Source organism: Mastomys coucha, unplaced genomic scaffold, assembly GCF_008632895.1.
Source record: "Mastomys coucha isolate ucsf_1 unplaced genomic scaffold, UCSF_Mcou_1 pScaffold18, whole genome shotgun sequence".
Classification (NCBI taxonomy): domain Eukaryota; kingdom Metazoa; phylum Chordata; class Mammalia; order Rodentia; family Muridae; genus Mastomys; species Mastomys coucha.
In genome coordinates this window covers 45,183,079-45,198,843 of record NW_022196900.1, presented here as the reverse complement: position 1 = coordinate 45,198,843, position 15,765 = coordinate 45,183,079, and the positions used below count along the sequence as shown (strand labels likewise).

Below are 15,765 nucleotides of genomic sequence, written 5' to 3'. Positions count from 1 at the left end.
AAGCAGCAGCAGCAGCAGCAGCAGCAGCAGCAGCAGCAGCAGCAGCAGCAGCAGCAGCAGCAGCATGTGGAATAAATTTTCAAAAGGTTTCCATAGATTGTCAGGGCTTTGTTCTGCATCTCTACCTTAATAAAGTCAATCATGTTGCTGAAAGAGAAGAGATCTTTAACCAGGTGATGCTGATCAACTGTAGGGATATATATCAATGCTACTGTCTAGTCTATGGTCATAGAAATATCTTTTAAAAGCTGAATACCAGAAACGCATTTCATTCTGTAGCTATCATTTCATAAGTACCTACTATACATAGGTCAGATGTAGCATCTTTCTAATCCTTACAATGGCCCACCAGACAGGCTTTCTTTCTGCATCTAACAGATAAGCAGAGAAGCATGGTGGTTTCCCAAAGACTTCACCTCTAAAGAACTAACAGCAATCCATCAGGAATACTTTTACAAAGCTACAGAGGCAGAATTGTTACTTAATTCATGCCATGAGGATACAGAATCCAGACAAACACAAGCATGCAACAGATCACTATTCCTCATGAAATCTAATATAAAATTTATCGACAAAATCCTCACAGATCAAGCCTGGCAGCTATCCAAAGGTCTATACACCAGGATCAAGTAGACTCTACTCTCAGAATAGAAGCATTTTCTATATACAGTAGAATACTACCCAACCTTAAAAAGGTAGCGACCCTTACTTAGGCTATAACATAAATAAACCTTGAGAATACCATAAACAAAGGATCTGGGAACAAACAAGAAGAACCTACACAATCTCACTAAGAAGAGAGGCTAACTATATGAAGTTTCAGCACCAGAAAGGAGACTGATGGTGGTCAGAGAATGGGATTTATTACTCAATGGGAATCTTTTTATTTTCACACCTGAAAATAATTATGGGGGGGGAGGGTCTGTGATGACGGGCACACTGAAATTTATGCTTAAAATTAGTTAACATGATAAATTTTAGGTCATTTGTATTTTACCACAACAAAATGTCTAACTTTGAATTACTATTATTTAAAAGTTTACTGCTTTTTATTGCCATATATATGAGCTTTTTGCATGCAGTATGTCTATGCATGGCATGTGCTTGGTGCTGTTGGTTGCCAAAAGAGGGCATCAGATTTCCTGAACTGGAGTTACACTTGGTGCTGAGAACTGGACCTGTCTTCTGCAAGAGCATTATGTACTCTTAATCACTGAGCCATCTCTCCAGCCCTTAATTTTGAATTATTTTAATTAAATTTGTAAAGTCTAGTACAAAGATTACAATAGAAACATGAGTATTAATCCCCAAATCACATAGTTATATCTAGATTTCATGCTCACAATCAAATATATGTAATAAATAGTAGGTTTGTGCATGTTTCATGATGGTAGCATGCAACAGCTGTATGCCAGAATTGCAGCACACTCATGACTCCTCTGAACTCTTGATGCTCTTGGAACTGTGGACATGGTTCCCCACTCCTTTTGCACACTAGTGATGACTAAATAACATAAAGATGCAGGCAGCAATGGAGGCTTACGCTGAGATGCAGGCAGTTTCTTTAGTGGTTAAATATTGTGAAAAAAAATGAGGAAAGGGAAGAAGGTCCCCTTGGTGGCTTGTACAAACAGGCAACTCAAGTACTGGAACATGCTACTTTCAACCCAAATAACTATATTTATGTAACACCGCTCTCTGAGGTGGCAGGACCCTGAGTGGGAAGCAGCAGGGTAGCATTTTAAGACCCTAAGCCACGGTACACTCCGCAGCTGTAAGAACTCGTGACACAGGGACAGTAAACATTTCCCACCTCACGATGGGGTGCTGCAAGGAGCCAATAAAGATTTCACAGCATGCCCCGGGAAAGCAAGCAGTGGCACAACAAGAATATAAAAGAATTTGTGCAATCTGTAAGCTGCACAGCCCTCACTTTACTAACATCGGGAGCCTTTGCTCATGCGCATTTTTGGAGGAAAGCGTGGGTGGTGTTTGGTGCCATGGCACTGGTGGGGAAGGGTCTGAACTTTCCTACAGACCCTTAGGAGAGGAAAGAGAGGAGGGAGTTATGCACCTAAAATGATATCAGGAAGAACTGCCGTGCCCTGAGGAGAACTGACATGTCCCGAACACCTAAGAAGTGACAGACATACTGACAAGGATCTTTCACAACCAATGTTCCAAACAGGAAATTACCCCCAGTCTTAGTGCACCATGGGCTGTATTTTTTTTTTAATCTAGTCTTAAGGATCCTTCATCTTAACCTGAGAACTGTAACCGGTGTTCCCAGACTACCTTTGCTGTATTGCATTATAATATAACTGGGAGCTTAAATCCATAGTAGCAAATAGCCCAACAACCCACAGAGTATGTGTTGGGAAACACCATGCCGAACACACTCCATCAAACTTCCTGCAAGGAACAGGTCCTCTCCTCTGGGTTTCAGGAGGCTGCACATGCCATCTGGTCGTGGACTGGGAAATGTGCTCTTCTAGGCTCTCTTGGATTGCTAATACTTCCTTATGTCAAAAGGCAGTGGGTCCTAGATTCTTCTTTATATAATTAAAATACAATTGCATCATTACCACCCCACTCTTACCCCTCTCATGTTCTACACCCTCCCCACCACGCCTATGTAGAATTCTATGAATACCCCTTTCATTCTAAGACATTGGAACTGTTGCCGGACCTCACAGCCAATGTGAATAATACACTTTGAGGTCACTGAAGACTTAAAAGACTGTGATCTTATTGTGGACTGAAAATGTTTAATCTGCCGTTAAGAAAACAATGTCACAACAAATCTTACTTGCCTTGGAATTCCACATAATCAACTGTTACAGCCTAAGCTAATACATTGGTATAATCTTAAATTAAATACCTTTCCATGCCCTTGACCCAGAGTAACAAATGCATTTCATATATAGATATTGAAAGCAACTTCCTAAAAATTTATCATAAAAACTGAAAGCAACCATTTATGGATATTGGTTGATAAACAATGATGTTTGTTGCTTGGGGTCATATAGAATTAGCAGAAAGGCTGACTAGGCAATCAGGAACTTATTAACTTTCAATATTTTCCCCCCAAAATTTAGTAAAATTATGAAAAACTTCTAGTCTTTTCAATAAATATAATTTACTCTCCCTCTCCAGCCATATTCTCTTCTTTAATATGTTTATTCTCAAAAGACCCTATCCCTTTGAAATTCAACACTTCCTCATCATTGTATAGGGAAATCGGTCCCGATATGTTTTCACCACTTTTCCGTGTTGAGATTTGGGAAAATAAAGTCTCTGTCCATGAGGAAGTGCACACATCCTTACTCATTAATTGAAGGCCTTGTGCTGCTATTCCCTCACACACACGTGGACATACAGAGGGTAAAGGTGTGCCGGAATCAATTCTAAGGGCTGTAAAAGATATATGAACTTCTAGGTCCTCCTGCCCAACAGGAAATAAATGTGTTGTCCATCCAAGTATTTGGTTACGTGAACGGCCAATGGCATGATTGGGGCTCAGCTCCAACAGCAGCTATCTCCTGATCCTCACCACTGGTACTCACCTTTGGAAGTAGATAACTAAAAGAAGAGCTGCGGGAAGAGATGCCATTTTAATATAAAATTATTCCTAGGACAAATGAAGCATTTAAAAATTAATGCAGCACACTTTTACTTCCACAGGTAATGTTCCATAAGCGAGAAGTAAAATTAATAAAGAACTCTGAATGGAAATCCAGTACCCACAATTTACTAGCTTGGATTTCAAGCACATTACATCAACAGCATGCAAGCATCAGGGGAAAGCTCCTTGGTAGAGCACCAAGTGACAACTATGGATAATAACCGTCATGCGCGAACTACTTCTGCCCCTGAGTAGCTTGGGTATTTATATTGTATTATAACATCTGGGTCAGCGCAAGTCACTGGGACAGAGAGCACGGCAAGCTGAGGAAGAATGCACGATGTAACCTGGCCATAGCTGTCCACTTAGTAGAATGGAAAACCTCAACTCTCCACACTCTATTCCTAGGAAGTGAATTTTCAGTTCAGTTAGAAAGCGAATTATCTAATTGCTCATTTCTTTACTGAAAGTAGAAAAAAATGCAATATGCAAACCAAAGAGTTAAATATCAAATCACTATTAAACTTCTGCTTCCCCCACATATATGGTAGAATTGTGCTTGCATAAAGAGAAAATGCATGCGATGCATGTTCTGTGAACGTCTGAAGCAGGAAATCTGAGGACAATGAAGATGTCTTCCTCCTGTCTCTTGTGGAGCAGCTCTAATACATCAGCCAACCATGCTTCATAACTCACATTGCCACCATCAAGAGCTGACTGGCTACCTACACCCAAGATGAGCACAGGGATTACAAGAGTGGGATGGGCACAGGACCTGAGAGAGCTGTCAGCGGGGCATGATGAATGGGAATGGGCAGGTAGGCCAAGCAGGGAGGGCTTGTGAGCCAGCTTAATCCTACAAGCATGAAAAACAACTTAATGTTTTATGTAACATTAATGATCAGATTTGTGCTTTTAAAGTGCTACTCTAGGGGAGGTCAGGAATGAAGATGGACCTTCACAGGACAGGTTCAAAATTCCTGAAAATCAGACAAGATCTCCTCCACTGCCTTTTAGAAGAATACGTTTTGAGAGACTCAAACTATAAGATATGAAACCAACCTCGCCAGATACTCTAACACAGGGCTCTTTAAATACCCTTGGAGTGTAACTTCCATGGATTCCATTATCCTATCTCCATGAAGCTGTTCACTGGCCCCAGTCACGATCCACACCTAACTCAAGCCAGATCTTGCTTATTCAGAAATAATATTTAGCATCCAGACTGGTTAATCCAGTTCCTGTGAGAAAGAGTAGGGGACAGATGTAGACAAGTTTGGAAATTCTCTCTGTTCTGCTCTGGCAACCAGCTGGCTCTGAATCACTAGCATAATGTTAACCAGCCACCTTCGAAGAACTCCATGTGATGTCTGTTTCCAGGACAAGAAATTCAGAGAGAAAACCAAACCATATTTGTCATAAATCATTAAACATGAGTTGTTTAAGCTATATACCATCACTATATGAAATTTTGTTTGATTCTAAATTCTTTAGTGTGATATTCATTTGCATTCTTTTGTGACCTACCCATAAATAACTGCTTATCTGGAGCAAATATGAACTGGCCTTAAGGTTTTTTTGTTTTTATTTTTGTTTTTTAAGGTGGCATCTGTCCATCCAATTCTCAGAGTCATAAAATAATTACAATGACTTGTAATCATCACATTCAGTCCTCTATAATGATGTGTTATTTCTAAAAATTCCTGTTTCCTCCAATTACTACTTTTGATTTATCATCAAAACAACAATAAATCTCAGTCCCACAATCTGTTTCTATTCTGAATTTCTGTGGTACATATACTGAAATCGAAGGACCTGTACCCCAAATGAGCATCCTTCTCAGAGGCAACATCATGCATGGAACAGTGATGGGCTTGGGAGGCCATCAGGCCTGGGTTTGCATTTTGGTTTTATCTCCCCTTAGGTATGTGACCTGGTGTGGTTGTTTGAATAAGAATGGGCCCTAAAGGCTCAAATATTTGGATACCCAATTACTATGAAGTGGAACTGATTAATAAGGTCCAGAAGGATTAAAAAAAGTGTGGACTTTTTGGAGTAGGTGTGACCTTGTTGGAGGTATGTCACTGGGGGTGGGCTTTGACATTTCAAAAGCCCAACTCAGACATAGTCTCAGTGGCTCTCTCAGTCAATCTCTCTCTCTTTTCCTCCCTCCAACCTTCCCTCCCTTCCTTCTTCCTTCCCTTCCTCCTTCCCCTTCTTCTTGCCCCCACCTTTGTCTCTCACTGCCTGCTGTCTGAAAATTAGTACATAAAGCTCTCAGCTATTGCTCCAGTAACAGATCTGTTTGCTTTCTGCCAATGATGATCATGGACTAACCCTCAAAACCTGTAAGCAAGCCCCTAGTTGTTCAATGTTATCCTTTATAAGAGTTGCCTTGGTCATGGTGTCTCTTCAGATCATTAGATCAGTAACATTCCTTAAACACTCTGATCTACTCTTTGTGTTTCCCAGGAAAATGGAACTACTTAGTAATATCACTTTTTGAGCTACTATTTCAATTCACCACAAAATACACTGGCTTTAGGAGTAGGATTATTATAATAGGATGTTAGAGATTTGAACTCAAACTATTGAGAGGGTTGGTTCCTTGTGGAAGCTCCATGGGAGAATTTTGCCCATTCTGCATGGTATGGCTCCCAGCACTCTCTGGCTTGTGACAGCACAACTCCAATGTCTGTTTATTCCTCACATGGCCATGTTCCTATTTTCCCTATGTCCCCTTCTCTTCTGTTAAGGAGTCTAGTACCAGGTTTAGGGTCCACTCTTAAATCTAGGGAGAATTCATCTGAAAATCCTCCAAAAACAATATTTCCAAGTCGTTTCACATTCTGAAGTCTGGATAGACCTGAATTTGTGGGGAGAAAATGTTCAACACAACATACTTACCAGTGACATAACATAATTTCATTAAAATGAGGAAAAATGATTAATGATGGATCTCTAAGGAGAATGTGCATTATAGTGTGTGTGTGTGTGTGTGTGTGTGTGTGTGTGTGTGTATGTGTGTATGTGTAAGTGAGTATGTGTGTGTGTTGGAGAGAGGGGGGTGTATGATGTGTGTGTTCTTTGTGGGTACTGGAATGTGGACTCACATGTGTCACAGGACATATGTGGAGGGGAGAGAACAACCTTAGGTAGGTGTCGGTCCCTGCTTTCCATCTTGTTTGAGATTTGAGATAGGATCTCTATGATTTGATTTTTCATATACCACGCAAGGTGGCCCTCAAGCTTCTGGGGATGTCCTTGTCTCTGAATCCTAGCTCCTGATAAGGGTACACTATAATTATGAATACTGTACCTGGCTTTGCGTGTGTTCAGGAGATTCCAAACCATGTCATCAGGCTTGCATGGTAACCACTTAATCACTGAGCCACCTCACCTGCCCTACAGTGTATGTGTGATACATTTTAATAAGTGGACTTAATCACTGAGCCATTTCATCTGACTTACAATGTATGTGTGATACATTTTAATAAGTGGACTGCATTTTATTTTTATATTAAGAAAATTGAAGTAAAAAAAAACTTTGACAGATACCAATGGAATTCATAAAGTTATTAGAACAGACCATAAAACATGTATTTCATGAGATTGGAAGCTAAAAGAAATACATGAATTTCTAGACACATGTGACCTGCCAAAATTAAATCAAGATGACATAAACAATTTCAACAGATATAGTAGTGTAACAAATAAAAAAGGAGCAATGAAAATAAATCTCCTACTAGAAAGGGCCCAGGTCTAGATGGAGACAATGGTAACTTTAACCAGACCTCAAAGGAAAAGTGCCAGTGTTTCGCCAATTATCCCAAAGCCAGTATAAAGTCAGAATTTTCCTGATACTAAAACCAGATACAGCACACACACACACACACACACACACACACACACACATAAACACAGGGGTGGATGATACTTGAAAACTGAATAAATGAATTCAAGAACACACAAAAATATCATTCACTGTGATCAGCTAGCATTAAAAAAGATCAGTAAGTATAGTAACGTATATAAACAGACTTAAGGACAGAAATCATGTGATCATCTCAATAGATACAGAAAATGCTTTTGACAAGATTCAATATTCTTTTACATAAAAATTATAAAGCAACTGGGAATAGAAGAGACATGTCTATATGTAATAAAGGTAATATGTAACAAAACTAGAGCCAACATTATACTAAATGGGAGAAACTCAAAAACCATTTCCACTAAACTCAGAACGCAGACCAGGCTGTCTGCATTCTCTCCATTCACTGAATATAGTGCGGGAGCCTTAGAGAGCAATAAGACAAGAGGAGCAAATTTAAGAAACCATGCAGGAGAGGAAGAAGGAAAGTGCCCTTATGTGTATGCGATGTAAGTCTATACATCATACCCTATAGACCACATTAGAAAACTCTTAGGACTGACTGACCAACAATTTTAGCAAAGTACCAGGATACAAAATCAATATTCAGAAATCATTAGCCCTGCCACATACCAATATCAAACATGTTGAGGAAGAAACCAAGGAAATCATCTGATTGGCAAATGCCACACACACAAAAATAGGAGGACCCTAGCCAAAGAAGTGGAAGGCCTCTGAAACGTTAAAACACTGGACTGAAATTGAAGGAGACACTTGAGTATTCAAAGATATTCCACACTTAGAGATTGGGAGTATCAACATTATAAAAAGAGTTATCTTACCAAATATAATCTACATATTCAGCATAATTCCCATCAAAATTCTAATTTCATTCTTCTCAGAAATAGAAAAAGAAAACAACAACATTGAAATTCGTCATTGAGAAGCACAGACATCTGAAGTAATCCTGAGGAAAAAGCCAGTTATGGCCAGAGGTATCACTATACTTCTCAACGAGTTATATTACAGAGCCTTGGATGGACAACCATAAGGTGCTGGCAACAAAACCCATCAGCAGAACACAACAAAACATTCACCAATGGACCCAAACTATTATAGTTTCTTGATTTTTTTTTTTTTTACAAAGACACCAAAACTTCTCACTGGAGAAAAGGCAGCCTCTTTAGCAAATGGTGTTAAGGAAACTGAGTATCTACGTGCAGAAAACTCATTTAGACCCTTATCTTTCACCTCACAAAAATCAAATCCAAATAGATGGAAGATCTCAGGTAAAGTTGAAAACCCCTGAAACTGCTGTAGCTAAAGAAAGGGCAAACATTTCCTTCTAGTAGGACAAGTAAGGTCTCTGAATAGGACCTAAATGTTCAGGAAGAGAGACCAGCAATTGATTAACAGGACCTCAGGAAATTAACAATTTCTGTACAGCAGAGGAAACCGTTAACACAGTGTAGAAACAGCCTATAGAATGGTATACAATCTCTGACAGCCATCTATACATGTAACAGAGGGTTAATAGCCAGACCACAAAAAAAAAAATTTAAAAAAAAATAACAAGAAAACAAATGCTCCAATTGAAAAACAAAAACAAACAAAAAATAAAAAACAAACAAAAAAAGAGTTAAGGATCTGAATGGAGAGCTCTCAGAAGAAGTTAAAAATGACAAATTATTTTGAATGGTGCTCAAAGTCTACATAAAAGGTGCTAGTCATTATAGAAATGCCAAATAAAACCCCTTTAAGATTCCATCACAAAGGACAAATGACAGTAAATGGTGTCCAGAATGTGGAGAACAGAATGGGAGCCCGTATTCACTGATAGTAGCCATGACACTAGGGCAGACACTGTGGAAATGAGGGTGGAGATTTCTCAAAAGCTGGGAGTCAGAGCTTCTGTATGGCCCATCCGTACCTCTCCTGAGCATAAATACGAAGGACTCTATATCCTACCACGGGCACTCATCACTGTCTTCATTGCTGCTCTATTTACAACAGCAAGGGAACAGAAAAGCCCAGATATGCTTCAGATGCAAGTGCGGTACGTAGTGAAATTATATTCAAGCTATGGAAAAATGAAATTATGGACTTTATAAGGAAATGGTTAGAACTAAAAAGCAGAGTAAGTGTGGCAACCAGATTCAGAAAGACAAACAATGCATGTTCTGTCTCATATGTGGATCTTAGGTTTGATCTTTGTGTGTGTGTGTGTGTTTGTGTGTGTGTGTGTGTGTGTGTGTGTGTGTGTGTAAGGGTTAGTTTTTGCACAGCCCAGGAGGCAGGAAATAGGCTGTGAGAGGGGTGAAAACAGGCTTCAGGAAAGGATGATTAGTAGAATACAAGGCAGTTTGAAAGTGAAGGAGGAAATAGTGAAGGTAAGAAGCACTTAAGCAGGGATGGGCAAGCCAGGCCGATGGGGGATATGGGAGAGTCACAGGGTAGAAAGTAAGGATGTACAAAAAAGCCATTAAAAAACCTGCTATTGTGTCTGCTAATTAAAATTATAATTAAAAAAGAAAACCAAAAATATTGCACAAGCAGTGCCCTGTACTGGTGGATAGAGTCTCCCAAAAGCCATAGGTTATTAAACAATCCTAGTACCAGAGATCAGACATTTCCCCATGAGCTGTTGGTCATAGAAGTTCGCATGGCATCCCTCAGTAATACAGGCAATTGATACTGCAATTGGTTGCCCACCAGAACTAGAAGGTAAGACCATTTTGTTGAGGATACCACACAGTCTGATAGGAGATACAGAGAAAACAAGCTGAAGCTATTTGAAAGCTTCCTTCCTGCTAACTAGCCCTCATACAACAGAAGGTGTTATTTAGGCTGCTCAAGGACAACTGTCTTACTTGGCTGTGGACCCAGCAAGCTATACTAGCAATAGCCAAGGAAGGTGCATTTCTTGGCACAACAGTGGCACATCTCTGATGGGAGCACCCAACCCCTCCTTCCAGATTGCAGTGGAGGCTCAGTTCATGGGAGAGAACTCATGCCTACTTCTAATCGAGTCCAAAAAGCCCATGGCTGGGGAGGTCACAGACATTACTGAGTGGCCTAAAGAAGCTACTTCGCCAATGGATATATTGCCCCTCAAATATTTTGGTTTTACCCACAGAGTAGTCCTACTGTTAAATTTAGGCTTCTTTTGTAGCAGACAGGCGCCATTGCAGATGTTCATAATTGGTAGAGCCTGAAGAATTAGGATATTCTTGAGTGCTCATCACTAAATGAGAAGTCTACTCGCAGCCTCCAAGGCTTGGGGCACATGGTGGTAGAGAAAGGAGAATGAAAAGAAGACTTGGAGAATGAAGGAATGTTGTGGGATGCAGTGTTCTGGGCATGATGTGCCTCCTGGACTCAACTTACAGCAGAGTGCTGAGGTTATCTGAACAAGATGAGGTCTGTCCACACTCCAACATGGACGGGGAGGGACTCATCAGGGTCCATCTCTCCCTGAGGACTCACAGGCAATTAATGGGCGCTGGGAGAGAGCAAGTCATCTTCCCGTGGTGTAGGCCACTCACAAATCGATCATACTGCTGGAAATAACCTTCACACATATGTAGAAACATCCCTAATAACACTCACTGAGATGGACACAAATACACACACACACACACACACACACACACACACACACAGAGAGAGAGAGATTTGGAAGTAGGAGGCTGGTTGAAAAGCAGAAAAGGATCAGTGGGAGGAAAAGAGAGGAACAAGATGAATATAATGAAAATACAATATATGCATGCATGAGATTGAAGATAAAATTAGCTATGTTTCAAGATGAGACGGTGTGTTACTGATACTGTGTTGAAGCTGCAGTAGGACCTAACAAATGCCACACTTCTCCTCTCATTGCTGACAGTAGGCCCCACAGGAGTTAGTTACCAGTACAATTCAAGCATGAATAGGAAGAAACGGGGTACTTTAAAGGCCTTTGCAAAGACAATAGGATCATTTCTCCCTTCTATAAAACTATGTCCGTGGCAAAGTAGAATGACGTGAGTTGTTCTTGTTTCAAGGCTTGTCCTGTAACAGTTGTTTGAATGCATGTCTACCTGTGAGATCTTTGTAACTCTGTGGAATGTAAGCACTAGGAAGAAGGAAGGAAACAGTAGGAAACTTAGTTTCCTGTTATTCATTAGGTGACATAAATCAGCATGAAAACGTACCAGTCTACCATCAATTAAACTCACTTTTGTATTCTATCATAATTTCTTCTGTATTTACCCTTTTCATATTATCTCATCTCTAATATGACTTAAGAAAAATAGAATTTAATTTCCAGTTTGACTAATATAATTTCTACTATGACTCAGAAAAAAAGAATATAATTTCCATATCACTGATTCAGCTTTGAAATAGCAACTGAGCTGTCATGGTAAGTAAAGATTGAAAGAGTCTGTTGGCAGCAGGAGTCAGGAGAGAGCCTATGAGCCTCAGTCTCAGCCTTGCCACCACTTCTCTCTCTGTCTCTCTCTGTGTCTCTCTGTCTCTCTCTCTGTCTCTCTCTCTGTCTCTCTGTCTCTCTCTCTATGTCTCTCTCTGTGTCTCTCTGACTCTCTCTCTGGCTCTCTGACTCTCTCTCTGGCTCTCTCTCTCTCTCTCTCTGTCTCTCTCTCTCTGTCTCTCTCTGTCTCTCTGTCTCTCTATGTCTCTCTCTGTGTCTCTCTCTGTCTCTGTCTCTGTCTCTGTCTCTGTCTCTGTCTCTCTCTCTCTCTCTCTCTCTCTCTCTCTCTCTCTGTCTCTCTGTCTCCCTCGCTTCTCCTCCCTCCCCCCTTTCTCTTTCTCTCCTCTTTGTCACTCAGGCCCTGCATCCGAACCCACTGGGACTGAAATAGTTGCCTGTATCTCAAGGACTCCCAGAGACTTTGCAGCTTAAATGAAGTTCCCAGAAAATCTATAGACTCAAGGGCCACCAGCTTTCCAAGCACTCATATTTCACCAAGTAGCACATTCAGCCTTGCTTCAAGTTGTAGCTGTGGTCTGGAACTGAAGCCCATACAATGTGACAAGGCCTATGGTGGAGAATGCTCTGATCTGTTCCCTCAATGGTTAACAGAGATAGCAGCGGCCATATCTGGTTCTCTCTTCCATGAGCTCCCCATTATATCTACAACAATTCCTATCTCAGATCTAGTGCAAGAAGTTTGCAGGAAAAAATGCTGGCCTGTGTTGTGCCTGGAGAAGTGTAAGGAGGGGCAGTCGTCTTTGCCCTATGCACACAAACCATCTCCATTTCACAGAAAAACTTGCCTTCCTCTATTACTTGTCTTTTGGAAATATCACAACTCATTTCAAAACCATCTTAATATTCTTTCTTACTATTTCTTGAAAATTAAAGATCAGCTGAAAAGAACTTGTAGCTATCATGGCATGATGCGGCACCCAAGCCTTACACAGTCATGGTTAAATAACCCACAGTTGGAGAAAATGCCACGAATTGTACAGCATTTCAATGTGAACTTTAAAATAGCCCCTCCCTCACAAGGAAAGAGAAACCTACCAAATCCAAGCTGTCAATCAGTGAGAGGCGAGCCCGAGAGGAACTCCAACTGTACAGGCCAACCCTTACCTGGATTGGGTTGGAGGTATTCAATTGTTTTTGTCATTATCTCCATCACAGCCCTGCTGGTGACGTCCACTTTCTGCAATGAAAAAATAAATGTGGTAAGTGACACAGCATTACTTTACAGCCTTGGACTTTTCTTGCAGTAACAAGTCTTACAGGAGCAGATGAGACACTTGAAGAGCAGCTAGAAAGATGACCTTGGGTTTTAGCACTGTCTGTTGAAAAGCCTATTCATCCAAAGGAAACTGGTAATTTCCCAAACTCTGCTTCAAAGTATACTTCATTACCTTTCAGCAAAATCAATACACACTATATAACACTTTTGCCCTCAAGCTTTTACTTGATGCTATGAATGGACCAAACTCAGTGACAGGTTTCTCCTCCACAAAGAGTAATTCAGGGATAACCAGGTAAACAGATAAAGGTTATCCGCCAACCTGAAAACCTCAGTTGAATTCCTGGAATCCACATAAAGGTGGAAGGAGACAACTAAAGTCCACACAGCTGTCCTCTGACCTCTACATTCATGCTGTGGTGTATACACAGCAACAAATGTGTCATGCTCATGGTTGGGATGATAATACATAAAACAAAAACAGTAACAACAGTGATACATTTAAAAGACCATGTCTTCTTCAATTCTGCTTATACTAGTTATGTTCTTCTGACATCTTCAGGGAATAAAAGCCCTAATAATAAATACCAGATTCTAACACTAAAATCCGATCATTGTGAAAGTTCAGCATTTCCTACTGCAATCCACCCTACTCTCTCCACACAGCCAGGTCAGGGAAGGAGCATGAGCTAGAGCCACTTACTTTTCTCAATGAAACTCGTTTCTTATCAGACTATGCAGGACATTGGCTCATCCAACACAGCTGAGTGACTAGGAGTAAGAAATCAGTTCTCCAGCCATTGATAATATTTTTGTTTCTTTGCTTTTTATGGGTTCCTAACCAATATCAAAACTAACTGCTTTGTACAGGGTAAACCTACACCTCTTCTCTATTTACTGAAATATCTTATCTGGTTTGGCTTTTCAATATTTAGTAACTTCTTATCCACCAAAATCATAATACAAGGGTGCAGTTGTGATTGCAATGGTAAGCAAAACCACATGATTATGCTTGTGACCCTGTAGTGGTATAAAATAACTCTTACAAGTGTCCTCTTTAGGATGCATTAGCCTGCTTGTGAATCCTGTACCACTATCCTTTTAACCGACTCAATATTTTAAGATACTTGAGGCTTGGATAATTAGTGGTAAAGGAGTGGCAGCTCTCAGGCTGGTAGACTGCAAAATGAGGTCCTGTCAGTATTATCAAAATGCCAGGCAACCTTATGAACTCAAGTCATAGAAAGCTCGCTTGATACTGGTGGGACAAGTTCAAGGTTGTATACAGAATAAACATGCTGAAAGTGCCGAGAACTTGAGAGGACAAACACACATCTCCTATTGACTCTAAGACAGATGGGGATTGAGTAATTAGATGCCAAATGTGTCTAGGTGTCCTCTCTGGCCATGACAGGAAGAAATGCAACCCAAACGTCAAGGTTTCTAAGAAAGGAAGCATCAGAAGACTTGAGGCTTGAACTACCCAGGGGCCATTTGCAACTGTGGTGTCATCTGCTGCTAGGAGGCTGATTCATTTCCAAATTTCCCCATCTCTTTCTCAACAAAGAGATTTAAGGATCTTTACATGAAGGAGAAAACAGATACAGCAAGATTCACAAGCTTGCTCCAGACTGTTCTGTTTTCCGTGAAAGGGAGAGGTCCCTACAAGAAGACAGGAAGAAATATTTATACCCAAGTCCAGAAGATAGGACATCAGAGCCAGAAGACACTGTGCACCATTCCCAAATTGGCTTAGGGATCCAAGAGCAGCCTCCCAGCAGGGTGAGGAACAAAGAACTGCCACCCCATCCTCAACTTAGTTATGAAAGTCCTCAACACGTACGAGAATTTTATCTACAGTAAGTATCTGAACCTGACTCCACAGAAGTGGCACTACCATGCTGACTTGCTGGGCCACTTAGCCTCAACTGTTCTAACTTCTCAACAGAAGCTGCAGCAGCAACAGGGCCTACTGTGCACTGTCCATAGATGAGTCAGCAAGAAAGACATGGGAAGCAGTTCATGGGGATCCAGCCAGAAATCTCAAATCTCCAGAGACTTTAGAGATGACAATATTAAGAATATTATGTTTGAGTAATAAGGACATGTGCTCCAATATGTTCATAGCAACCTATATTTATAATAGCCAGAAACTGGAAACAGTCCAGATGTCCCTCAACAGATGAACTACCCAGATACAGAAAATGTGGCGCATTTACACAATGGAGTACTACTCAGCGATTAAAAACAATGAATTTGTGAAGTTCTTAGGGAAATGGATGGATCTGGAGGATATCATCCAGAGTGAGGTAACCCAGTCACAAAAGAACACACATGGTATGTACTCACTGATAAGTGGATATTACCCCAGAAGCTTGGAATACCCAAGTTACAATCCACAAATCACAAGAAACTCAAGTAGAAGGAAGACCAAAGTGTAGACACTTTGATCCTTTTTAGAAGGGGGAACAAAATACCCATGGAAGGAGTTGCAGAGACGAAGTATGGAGAAGAGCCTGAAGGAAGGACAATCCAGAGACTGTCCTACCTGGGATTCCTTC

General features: G+C 40.6%; 1 protein-coding gene across 1 annotated transcript in view; it reads right to left on the bottom strand.

Moving 5' to 3' along the window:
- Sh3gl2 (SH3 domain containing GRB2 like 2, endophilin A1) overlaps window positions 1-15,765 on the bottom strand; it is a 179,308-nt gene that overhangs the window by 21,613 nt on the left and 141,930 nt on the right. The window contains exon 3 of the mRNA XM_031377793.1: window positions 13,093-13,165. Within this exon, the coding sequence (XP_031233653.1) occupies window positions 13,093-13,165 (73 nt within the window). The remainder of the gene's footprint in view (window positions 1-13,092; window positions 13,166-15,765) is intronic.